Genomic DNA, 12,927 nt, shown 5'->3' on the forward strand with positions numbered 1-12,927 from the left:
GTGTTGCCTGTATGCTGAACGTCAGCATGTTTAAGTGTTTTGAAAACAAAAAGCTGCAGTTTAATTGGTCAAAATCTTGTGTTTTTGTTGTCTGAATCCTCACCACTGAAACTGTTGATAATCCCAGCCATTGTACACTACTTCCTTGTTCTAGTAACATTTTCTTATCCTCCTCTATGTTGCCGTTGGTTTGGTGACGGTTGTTGCGAGATGCTGTAGGTACGTGTCGGTCCCTCACCTCCTGCTGTGATCTGAAAGTCTTTGTCGAAGGTGGAGGAGCGGGCTTGAAGGGCGTCTGACGGTTGGCAAATACAGGGTCGAACGTTTCCCAATCATATGCTGCTCACGTTTCTTAGGGTGCGTTTCGGGTCGGAGGGGATTTTCAAACAGGATTTTTTTTTTGTCATAAAACTTCCAAATTGTGTCGACAGGTTGCAGGCAGGACCTCGTCAAAGGAACCATGACTGTAAAAACACACAACAGAATAAAGGCAATGTTAGTGTTTAAACTGAAAATACATCAGCTCAGTGAAAACATTAGATTATTATAAAATTATCTGTGCAGGAAGAATTTGACTTATTTTCTATCTGATAACAAGTACTATCAAGGCCTGAGGATTAAAAAAACTGACAATTATAGGCATTTTACATTTATACATCTGCTACTTATCACTGTATGATTTTATAAAATATTGCATTTTAAAAGCATTAGTTTAAAAATAATAAAAAATGAAACATTTAAAAATAAATATAGGACTAAACTATCAAACAAGTCACAAACTTAGTTTATATTTTATAATACATTTAATAAAATATAAATATTTTTAAGTTATTAAATGTATTTTGATACAAGCCTATAATTAAATAGTGTTTATAATTTGTATGCATTTAATAACACAAATAAATAACTTTTTTAATTTAAGTGAAATGTATTTTCACATAAAGCTATAACTTAAAAATTGTTGATTCATATACATTTAATAAAATATAACTAACTTCTACATTTAAGCTATTAAATATATTATGTGAAATGTATTATTGTCACATAGACCTATAATTTAATCATTTGTTTTTATTTTTTATAATTTAATATACTATAAATAAATAAGTTTATTAAACTAAATTACATTTATTGTCACAAAGCTATTATAATTTAATAATTTGTTTACTTTTTCATAAATGTAATAAATACATTGTAAATTTAAGTTGTTTAATTTATTAAATTATTCTGTTTTATTTTGAATTTATAATTACATTTTATATTTTAACTTTAGAATCTTAAAGTAACTGTGCATGTTTCAGTATGTACTGCTATTACAAACGTAAACATTTTCAATATAATCACTATTTTTATCTGATGCTATTTTATTTGTAATCAATATTCCCGAAGCTTGAATTCAAAAGTATGGACACTTTCGGATGGATCTGGGTGTAGATTGTGAATGTGAAGAGATGCTGCTGTTACTGAAGTGAGCACTAGAGGTCAGGCTGGACTCTCCGAGCTTCTGAAGCTGACCTGCTTACCATATGGGCCTTTACAACACAGTCTGACCTGAACTAAACCAGCAAACCTCCCTTCTGGGAGCTCTGACGCATCTCCACATACCATCACACTGACTTTATCAACATCAGCAGACGCTCGGCTCGTAAAGTTCAGATATCGCCAATGAACGGAGAAATATTTACACCAAGTTTATAGTGCGTTCACGGCATGCTGCAATTAAAGCGTGTTTCCCAATAAAAACACTTCATGTCTTTGTCAAACTGCTAGTTTTAAATCACGTAAAAACAACCAAAAGGGCAGCAGTTTGAAATAAGTTAGATATCCATCTCTACACATTTGATTGTTTATTATAAACAGATTCTGGCTGTCAGTACAGCAGTCCAACTGCTAAATAGCCGATAAAAACGCTATACACCACACAGCAACAGCAATATCGCAATTAACCTTAGCTGACATATTACAGGAAGGATGATGGTCTTTAATGCTGTGCTCTATATTTTCATGGGCGTTTATTTCTCTTAATATTCCTATTATAAAAATAACGATTTAATAATTAATTAATGATATTAACTCTTTCCCCGCCAGCATTTTTTTAAAAAGTTTGCCAGCCACCGCCAGCGATTTTGATGATTTTCACTAAGATTTGATGGCCTCCAGTATATTCATTTATATGCTGCCATTGCTGATGATCGCATTATTTTTCATAAGCATCCGTTTACATAAGAGATTGCTCGTTTCTCCGTCCTGTACACGTGTGTTTTTGTTCGGGAGGTTTTGTACTCGTTCAGAAGATGTGTAATAGCACCCTTTAGTGTATAACAGTGAAAACACGAAAAGCCGTAAAAACTCGTCTTTGGCGGGGAAGCGTTGTCTTCTAAAAGACGAGATAATTCGTCAATGTTATTGATGAAAGAGTTAATAATGATTTCTAATAATATGTGCATTTATAAATATCACAACATTTTATATAAAAATATCCGTAAAATAATACATTCATATACTATAGTTTTATATACCGTATTGACCCGAATATAAGACGATGTTTTTTTTCTTGGAAATACATCTGAAAAAACGCGGTCGTCTTATATTTAGGGTCTAGACCAGGGGTGGCAAACTCCGGTCCTGGAGAGCCGCAGCCCTGCAGAGTTCAGCTCCAACCCTAATTAAATCTCACCTGCCTGTAGCTTCCTAGTAACCGTTCAGACCTTGATTAGCTCGTTCAGGTGTGTTTGATTAGGGCTGAAGCAAACGGGCCAATACGGTATATATTGCGTCAAAATGGTTTATATTATATAACACTGTAAATTGAACATTTTATATAATAAATTATACGTAATATATAAAATAACAACATTACAAATAGTATTTTATCATTTTAATTATAATTATAGTAATTTTATATATAAAATTACTATAATACATTTATAACATTCAATATATATATATATATTCTAAATATTAAAAAATTATATTGTATATGTGCAGTATATATATATATCTTTATAATAATGCATATGTATATATTAACTACATTCACAATTATCAGAATCATAATTACTTATATACTTAATATTTTACATAATATCCTTAATAGTTTGTATATATAGATACATGGATTGATAGATAATTATATAATATAAATATATTATTTTAAATATAAAATAACATTTACAATAACCTTACATATATTTCATATAATTTCTTTACATTTTATATAAAAATATAATGCTTTTATCCAATCTGCTCGCATACCTTGCCTTGTGAGGCAAATGTACTTCTTGTTAGGCTATTTATTGAACCCCCTCGTATTGACTGGTAAAACAAGTGAAAAAGTGCTTGAGCGTTTGATATGCACTCAGGACGATAGCGAGAGCTGGGCTTGTTACGCCTGATTGGTTTTACAAAACTCTCAAAGTCAAATCCTGGAAACACTTTGGCTGAGAGGCTCTGTTAGGAGGGGCGGCGGGTAACTTTTGTTCTGGTTGACTCTTGCAGGTCACGCAAACACCACCACCCGCCCAACAGCCACTTGGGCCAAGTAACTCTTCCCCTGTAAGCTGTACTCCTCCCTCTCGCAATCCCATCTTCCCCCCCGTAATCCTTGGCAGTGACCAGCTCTGCCCCCCCACCCTCAAGTTCAACTTCAACTGCCTGTGACATCATGTCTCGTTGCTGTGGGCAACCAGACAGTTGGGACGTGACTTCTCAGTTTAGGGGCCGTGCTTCAACTTTGCCTCTCTTTTCTCCGTTCCTATCTCACATTTCCGCAGTTCTTTTCTCGTGTTTCTGACTGGGAATGGCACTGGGCTGAGAGCGCTTCCCCGTACGGATATACAGGGTTCAAACACTTAAAGACACACTTAAAAATGTTTGAATGTCACTACATTAGATGAGCCTGTATCTGTGTGTCTCAAACACCGCAGGATCTTTCTCTTCACTAATGTCACTTTTGCTCTGTGTCGTCTAGGTGGTTTTTACAATTATTAGTGCACTTTCTCAAAATAAAATGAAAAAAACTTTTCTCTTCACCAACATTGTCTCAGTGTCTTTTGACAAAACTGGTGTTTTGGTGATTTTGACAATGAATGCATTTTCTTAAAAAAAAAAAAGTATTCAAACACTTAAAGGCATATAAAAAGTTTGAATGTCACTGCATTAGAGGAAGTGTATCTGTGTGTATCAAATGCTGCAGGATCTTTTCTCTTCACTAACCTCACTTTCCTTCATTTTTGCTCAGTGTCTTTTGACAAAACTGGTGTTTTGGTGATTTTGACAATTAACAATGTCCTTTCTCAATGCGCATTTTCTTAAAATAAAATAAAATAAAATAAAACTTATTTATAGGATCTTTTCCTTTCATTAACGCCATTTTTGCTTTGCGTCTTCTGACAAAACTAGCATTTTGGCGATTATTATAATTATTAGTTCACCTTCTCATTGCACATTTTCTTGAAATAAATAATCCACTAACAATTCACAAACACCAAGTGTTACAAACCTTTTGTGTTCGTTTTCAGGTCTAGTTCTGTTCATTTATGACTGGAAAAAGTCATTTTTGTGATGTTTTGTTTGAAAATTATTTTTTCCCTTCAAAATACGTCACTTGCTTTGATATTTTGTTATCTAATGTAATAACATTTTAAAGTATAACTGAAGTGTCCAAATGTCTTTTGGGGACACATGAATGCTCAAGTGCAAGTTCACTGATACCCTCATGAAACATGTCTTTAAATTAAATTACACTGAATTATAATTAATACGGCACTTACTCAATTTAAACAAACAAGCAATGCATATTTTTCTATTCTCACTGCCTCTTGTTATTTGAATCATTGGATAACACTGAAGGAAAAATAAATAAAATAATAAATTAATCAAATGAGTTATAATTTATTCTTTTTATTGATGTTTGTATTGTATCGGATTACAAATATCAATGCATTTTCTCAGTGCACATTTTCCTAACAATAACAAATAAAAAAACACTAATAAAATAAATATTTCACTGCTGTCGTGCAATAATTATTACAACAGTAACAATTTACTTTCATTACTACCTCACTGCCTCTTGCATTTATTGTTTATCAATGTTTGTATCACATTGAATTACAATTATTAATGTACTTTCTCAATGCAGTTTTTTTAACAATACAAATTTTTAAAAAATTTTTACTGTTGTGTAATAGTAACACTACTGCCTCTTGCAGTTATCTTTTATCAATGCTTGTATTACAATGAATTACAACTAATGCATTTCTCAAAGCACATTTTGAAAATAAACGAAAACAAATGAATAATTAAGTGCAACAGCAAATAACGAATCTTCGCAAAACGTTTGCTTATGATAACTCGCTGCTAATTTGCACACTCAAGCAGTTTATCTCTGAGAGGACTAAAACAAAAAGTTCTATCTCTGCCTTTTAAAATTTAGAATAAAATGTGCCAAATCAGACAAAGCGAAGTCACTGACGGGAGAGAAGAAAAATAAAAACAGGAGTCACCAGCAGAGGGTGATAGCGAGTCGAGAAATGAGTTAAAGAAGGTAAAAATGAGGAATGGTTACGCACAAAGAGAGGAAAATAAATGGTCAAATCCAGAGAGGCCGACCAGCAGAGGGAGGAGGTGAGAGCGGGTGAGTTAGCGGCTTCAGATGGTCACCATGTGTTGAGGAGCAGGGAGCCGGCCCGGGGCGGGTGTGCTTTACACATTAATGACTAAAGTGTACTGGGTGATGGAGGTGGCCGCACATTCGCAACGCTCAAATCAACTACACCACGCCGATCAGCTCCAGTTATCGCAGACCCGCTCCAGATGGGCCCGACACCGCAGAACAGAGAGCATCATGGGAAACGAGGAGAGTCAGGTGGGGAGCAGCAGCCTAACGTGTTAAGATGCATGATTTTAAACACTCAAAGGTTTGTTTTGAATATGACCGAGTAAGAATCACCTGCGTCTGCTGGGGTATGTTCAGAAAGTTGTTGTCCCGTGATCCGATGCTGACAAACCTGTTGGGAGCTGTGGAGCCTGGCGTGGAGTATGCTGAGGGAGAGAAATAAGAAAAAAAACATTTCATTTCATTTCTTTTTTAAATCACCCTGTACAATGTTTGCAAAATCGTTTAGTTATTAAAACAAATTTTAGTCAATGTGATCTATTTGAAAAGATCAATTGATTCTGCAAAGGCAAACCTTCAGATATATTGTGCAAATTTCATCAAATATATAGTGGAAACTGAAACTTTTCTGTATTGAATTGACTTGTTGGCAAACAACAAACAAAAGCAATGTAAGAATTTATCATTAAAGATACACTATGGTTGATTGTTCTTGGTTCACACGGTTGAAGATCAATAGATTAAAAAGGTGTTTGAATCTGCAAATCGGTTTGAAGTCATTATCAAATTTAGGGCAGTTTTTGTTTGGATTCAGATTTATGTGATGGACTCCATGGTGTAACTGTTCATCAAATATAGAGATCTAACATAAATCAGTATGTGTGTAAAAACGGAGAAATCAAACACAAAGCCGCATTTGTTCTAGTTTGCTGTTAGCGCTTTCATCAGCAAACATTCAAAAAGGCAACAAAGAGAATCTGCTTTGTTCATGACATTCTACATTAATGCTGATAACTTAATTAATATAGAATTGAATTCTATATTATATAGGATATGTAAAATATTAATGGAAACATTTAAACCTGTGATTGCAGATTTAAATTCTACATTAATGTAAATAAATTCTATTTTAATACAGAATTCTATATTACTAGTATATAAACGCTAATATTGATACACCTATGATCACAGAATTGAATTTTACAATAATATATCATTTAATTATCTAAAATATAAATGCCAATATATGAACTCCTGTGATTGCAGAACTGAATTCTACATTATTGCAAACAAATTCTATATTAATATAGAATCGCAATATGCAAATAAATTCTATATTAACATACAATTGAATTCTATATTATAAATATATATAAACACTAATATATAATAGGCTGTAATTTCAGAACTGAATTCTACATTAATGCAAATAAACTATATTAACAGAATTTAATTCTATACGGGGTTTCGGGACATTTGTTTTGTATCTTTACCCCGAACAACCCCCATTAACCATGGTAAACTCATCATATAGGTACCTCTATATGCGTAATGCTGTAACAAAAAAAACCCCTCTCTTTTAATCTGTGATCAGGTTTGTTAAGTGCGTTCTGGAGAATCAGCAACATATAAACACATAAAAAGACACACAAACAACATAAAAAACAATTGAAACAATGAAAGAAAACACAATGAAAAGGAACGAAAAACAAAAATAAGAAACATGATAGAAAAGAGGAAAAAGTGCTCCGTCCAGTGCCCCGTCTGTGGTGAGTGAATATTTTACAGTATGTCTGATTATCCACCCCCGATACGCCACCTCCTTTCTGAACGGCCCAAATTTGGTTCATGTACTGGACGAACTGACCTTTAGACCAGCACTGGAGCTCAACTATCACATTTCCACAGGCCAAAAGCTAACTAGCAATGTGAACGTAACCAAAACAAACTCAAATGAAACCAACGTAAAATTACAAAGCATGGGTTTCTGGATGTTGCATTCGGGAGTGTAAAGGCCCTTTCGCATCAGGGCTGCAATGCAATTTGACCAGCACAAACCAACCTGGACCAGAATATAAATTCAAGAGGGTCAAAGCTGGTCTTTTCAGTTTGGTAGATACAGATTCTTCCATCTTGTTTTGATTTTAGTGCCAGAACTGCCACACAATAATGAGGTCAAGAGATTTGTACAATAATAGCTGCATTTTGAAAACGGTTTCAACTAAAATGCATGTTTTTTTTTTGTTTTTTTTTTAAGTATTTTGGAGTCCACTTTAACTGCCCTAAATTTGCACCCTTGAATACAGAGCCCCCAAGAGGACATGGTCATGGAAAAAAAATATGAGATGGGAGGAAAAATTTTTTTTCAAGGATTCTGCAAAACTTCGCATTCGCTTGCAAAACGTTTGCATTCTCCCGAAATACTTTGCATTCTCTTACAAAAGTACTACATTCCCCCATGATATTTTGTTTACTTGCAAAACTTTTGCATTCTCCCAAGAAATTTTGAATTTGCTTACAAAACTTTTGTGTTCTCTTGCAAAAGTATTGCATTCCTCAAAAAACTCTATGCTCAATCGCAAAACATTTGCGTTAACTTGCAAAAGTACTGCGTTTTTCCCCGAAACTCTTTGTGTTCACTTGCAAATCTTTTGCGTTCCCTTTCAAAAGTATTGCATTCCCCCAAAAAAACGTTACATTCGCTTGCAAAGTAAAGCATTAGCTTTACTTAGTATTGCGTTCTCTCGAGAAACTTTGTGTTCGCTTGAAAAACGTCTGCGTTCCCTTGCAAAGGTACAGTATTGTGCCCCCCGGAGAAATTTTGTGTTCTCTTGCAAAAGTATCATATTGTTGATAGTATCGCGTTCCCCCGAGAAACTTTTTGTTCACTCGCCAAACATTTGCATTAGCTTGAAAAAAGTATTGTGTTCTCTTACAGAAGTATTGTGTTCCCCTGAGAAATTCTCTGTTCACTCATGAAAGTATTATTCCCCCGAGAAACTTTGCATTCACTTACGAAACTTTTGAGTTCTCTTCCAAAAGTATTGCGATCCCCTGAGAAATTTTGCGTTCACTTACAAAACTTTTGCATTCTCTTGCAAAATTTTTTTGCAAGAGAACAAAATGTTTCTCAGGGGAACAAAAATGTTTTGTGAGAGAATGCAAACATTTTCCAAGTGAATGCAAACTTTCTCGTGGGAATGAAAACGTTTTGTGAACAAATGCTATTTTTTCAGAGGAACAAAAATGTTTTGCCCCCCCCCATCACCACGTCCCTTTATGGGCTCTGTACTTTAGTGACATTTTAATGGCTGTTAAACAGTTAAACCACTGAAACTACTGCCTCAAAACTAGGATACATAAAAAAACGAGAAAAAAAAATTGTAAGAACTAGTTCTGACCCACCAGTTGGCAAAAATTACGAATAATGGGCATTTCATGTTAACTTAAGGAACACAAACTAAATGGCAAAAAGCGGTCCAGCTGTGGCTAGATGACTGGGGATCTTCATAGGGTTTGGTGGAATGGGGGGGTCGGGTCACTTACACGGAGATGTGGGTGAGGTGAGTCCGCCATCGGGGGGCGTGCTGCTGGATTTAGAGTCTGGCATTGGGAGGGGCACTGGACGCGCCACAGGGGGGGGTGGAGGCAGCAAGAAGGAGCCCGGCATTTTGCTCTGGCCGCTCCCGTTCGGCTGCAGACGACACAAACAGGGTGAGGAATACGGACACGACCGACACCCCGCAAATGGAAAAAACAACGCAGGCTAGCTCCGAAAAAAGGTATGGGGGGTGGCTGGTAGTGGAGAGTGTTGAGAGGGAAACAACCAACAGGATGAATGTCTGTTTGCTTTTGTTTATGAAGGGGTGTGTTCGTATTTGTTTGTGTGCATGTTTGTGTGTTGACTTCACCACAGGCACAGACAGGAGCAGTGGAGGAGCTGGAAAAAAATAAAATGAAGGACTTTAGGCAGAAGGTGAAGAAGAAGAAGAAATGGACGCACTAATGGTGAGGTGAGTTTTGGTCCATGGAATGATGTCAAATCAAAACCAGGGCGCAAAAAAAAACCAAGCCACGTTCACGACGCTAAAAAAATGTCACAAGCAGAACTGAGGAGGGGATGCACGCTACGCCGAAATGCGCAGAGGTCGTCAGCTGTTGCGCAGATGGGTTTTATCGTGGAAGTGGACAGAGAAGGAGAGATTAACTCAAGATTGGCTAGACAAGCACAAGAGACTAACAGTGACCAATCAGTCGGCCTCAAAGACAAGGAACGCACACATTTGTTTTTATCGGAAAAGACAGGAGGAGCTTGTTTCGTGTTTTAAGAAATGCAAACAAAAGTAATACAGCTGATAATGTTATTTGCACATCGAACAAAAAAAAGTTTTTTAGGAATCATTAAATAATCTAATTTTAAAATCCAAAAAATGCTGATTTTTCTTCTTCCAGTGGTTAGGACTTGGATTCAGGTCTGTAGTAATTATAGATAAATAATAAAAAACAATAAAAGTGAATTGAATGTTAGTACTGTAAATTAGGGCTGCATGATATATCGTTTCAGCATCGATATCACGATGTGCGCATCCGCGATAGTCACATCGCAGGATGTGCAATGTTTAGTATACTGACCGTTATATTTATACTGATCATTTTCTTCGCTCACACACAGACACTGTGTCACCGGACGCGACACGACAGATGTCAGATGACAGATGCTGCCCCGCGCTGCAGCTAAAGTCTGTCTACACTGGACGTGACAAAGCGACTTTTGCAAATCATCTGAACTGTGTGTCAGTACGTCATAAATAGAACGCGGCATCAGTTTACTGTCGGGGATTTGTTGTGTCGCACCCCGCCGCATCCAGTTTAGACAGCATCACTGATTATAATGGGTTCTATAGTATTTTGCCGTGCTGCGCCGCTCGCGTCCGGTGTAGACACAGTGAGAGCTGCGCAGATGCACGTGAACTCTGAATTCTGTTCACTTCCGCGTCTATTAATGACACACGCGCAAAATTATGTCAAAATGCATGTCTCTGCAAGTATCCTTGTAAACGCAGTTGGTTATGGCTTAGGTGAAGGTAAACAATTGTGAAAGAAAATGGATTGTGAAAAAATTTTGTAGCTTTAGATTTATTTATACAGTGAAGACTTTGCCATGTTATTTTACATTTGATTATTCAATTTCTGTAGCTGAATACTGTTAGACTTACCTGAAAAATGTAAAGCACTGTTCATTTGTATCTTTGTTCTATTTATCTATGCTTGTAATTTGTTTATTGTCTATGCTGATTTACTCGCCTACAAAATCACCCCAATCATTGATTTTTTTTCCAAATAGAGCTATTCAAGTCATCTGGTGATTTTTTTTTTCATAATGCAATATATATCGCAGAAAAACAAAATATCACAATGTGAGTTTTTTCCAATATCGTGCAGCCCTACTGTAAATGCGTGCTAAATATGACATAACCTCACTTATATATATATATAAGATTTTATAATTAGTTAATTAGAATGACCACAGAGTAACCCAAGCCCTAAAAGAAAACATTTGTGCATTATTTAACACGTTTTTGGATGCTTTCATTTCCCACTTCAATCTTGGCTTCTTGGTTAAATGTGACAGTTGTCTTCACAACGGTAAGCTCAATTCAACATTTCTTTAAATGCTTGATAACATTCATTTCACAAATATGAATTAATTTCATACTTGAGGCAAGAGATTTTGCTTGACCGAGGCAAATATGTTGGCTAAATTTGAAAGCTACGTTCTGTTTCATCAACATAAATCATTTTTTAAACTCATCATTTCTCATCTCTAAACAGTTGCATACTGCAAAGTATATACTCCGTATTTCCAAATTAGTAAAACAGTATGCAGTAAGCAATGATAATGTTTAATACAGTAGAATGTGACAATGTCTACATTCTAAATGGAATACTAGTGTAAAGCTTCCAAAAGGACTGCATTGTGGGATACAGTATTCCATGCAGTGTTCTCTGTTGCATACTGCATTATTCTATGCATACAGAAAATATGCATAAGTATACATACTACAAAACTAGTATGAGTAGTATGATATGATGCCATTTCCAGTATTCACTATAAACCAGTCTGAGAATATCTGCAAAAAACATCAAGCATTTTTGCAATACATACAGCAGATCAAGTTACATGTACAGCAGCAATCAACTGACCCCAGTGTCAGATCATCACATCCAGTATGAGGTCACTTCCTCTTACCTGACCACTAGCCTGTCCCGATCCGTCGGCACACACGAACTGCACAAACTCCTTGAGCGGGTCCTGTCCCGGGTGGTGGTGGTATCGGATGGTGGGATGGGTGAAGTATCTCACGCTCTCTTATAATCTCTCAAACTCAAAATTGTCCAGACAGACACCAACATGCTCTCAGAGTTCAAAAAAGCCTCTTAATTCTCGTTATGTTATCATAATATTTCATCATGGATGATGTAATAATTTTTACTACAAATTGCCAACAGAGCCCCCAAACTCTAACATGGACGACTATGCCAATCAACCATAAATGTGAAAGATAGACTGATTGCTTCCACTTGAACATGAGTTCCAGATTTTGTACTTTAGACAACCTGCTTCTTTGTTTATTAAACTGTAGGAAACTGAATGAAAGCACAGATAAACAAATAAAAATGCAATGTCGATACATTTTTGTATCAGCACAACCCTAATGTGAACAAACTGCAGTAGTTGATAAGTCATGACGTGCTCTCATTTGCATGAAGAATAACATTATGCTCATCTCCCGACCAGCGAGTGGAGGGGTGAGGGGTCTTGTCTCCTCCAGACAAGCAGGGCCCCCAGCTGCCTGGGACAGTCTGCCAACTTCCAGAGCCTCCCTGTAACCCAGACGCGGGCGCTGTGCTCCCAGCCAAAGCCCTGCTTTTCATCCTCTCTGCCATGCAGACTGCTATTCCCTCCTCTTCCTCCGTTTCTTTCGCGCTTTCATCATCCACCCTTTAATCCCATTAGGGAATGGGATGGAGCCAAGGCTTCAAGAAGGAGGCAAATGGCACCAAAAACTACCACCATCAAAGACCCCCTCCCACCAGGAGTGACTCCACAACAACAGCTCTAAACACAACCGCTACACACAACACAGGACCACACAAGAGCCATCGCATAACATCACCAGCAATTAATCTGAACATATAACGCGAAAACACAACTGAACCTGTCTATACGTCTATCTATCTATCTATCTATCTATCTATCTATCTATCCATCCACCCATCTGTCTATCTATCCCTCTGTCCATCCATCC

The 12,927-nt window shown here is 36.5% G+C and overlaps 1 protein-coding gene across 1 annotated transcript in view; it reads right to left on the reverse strand.

Annotated features, from left to right (window-relative positions):
* Positions 1-392: 392 nt before the first annotated feature.
* LOC107695719 (nuclear factor 1 X-type-like) overlaps positions 393-12,927 on the reverse strand; it is a 28,865-nt gene continuing 16,330 nt past the window's right edge. The window contains exons 6-9 of the mRNA XM_016495745.1: positions 11,868-11,982; positions 9,164-9,311; positions 5,951-6,042; positions 393-464 (exon numbers count right to left, since the gene is read on the reverse strand). Of these exons, the coding sequence (XP_016351231.1) occupies positions 450-464; positions 5,951-6,042; positions 9,164-9,311; positions 11,868-11,982 (370 nt within the window). The 3' untranslated portion in view covers positions 393-449. The remainder of the gene's footprint in view (positions 465-5,950; positions 6,043-9,163; positions 9,312-11,867; positions 11,983-12,927) is intronic.

This window comes from Sinocyclocheilus anshuiensis, unplaced genomic scaffold, assembly GCF_001515605.1.
Source record: "Sinocyclocheilus anshuiensis isolate Anshui unplaced genomic scaffold, SAMN03320099.WGS_v1.1 scaffold1075, whole genome shotgun sequence".
Lineage (NCBI taxonomy): Eukaryota > Metazoa > Chordata > Actinopteri > Cypriniformes > Cyprinidae > Sinocyclocheilus > Sinocyclocheilus anshuiensis.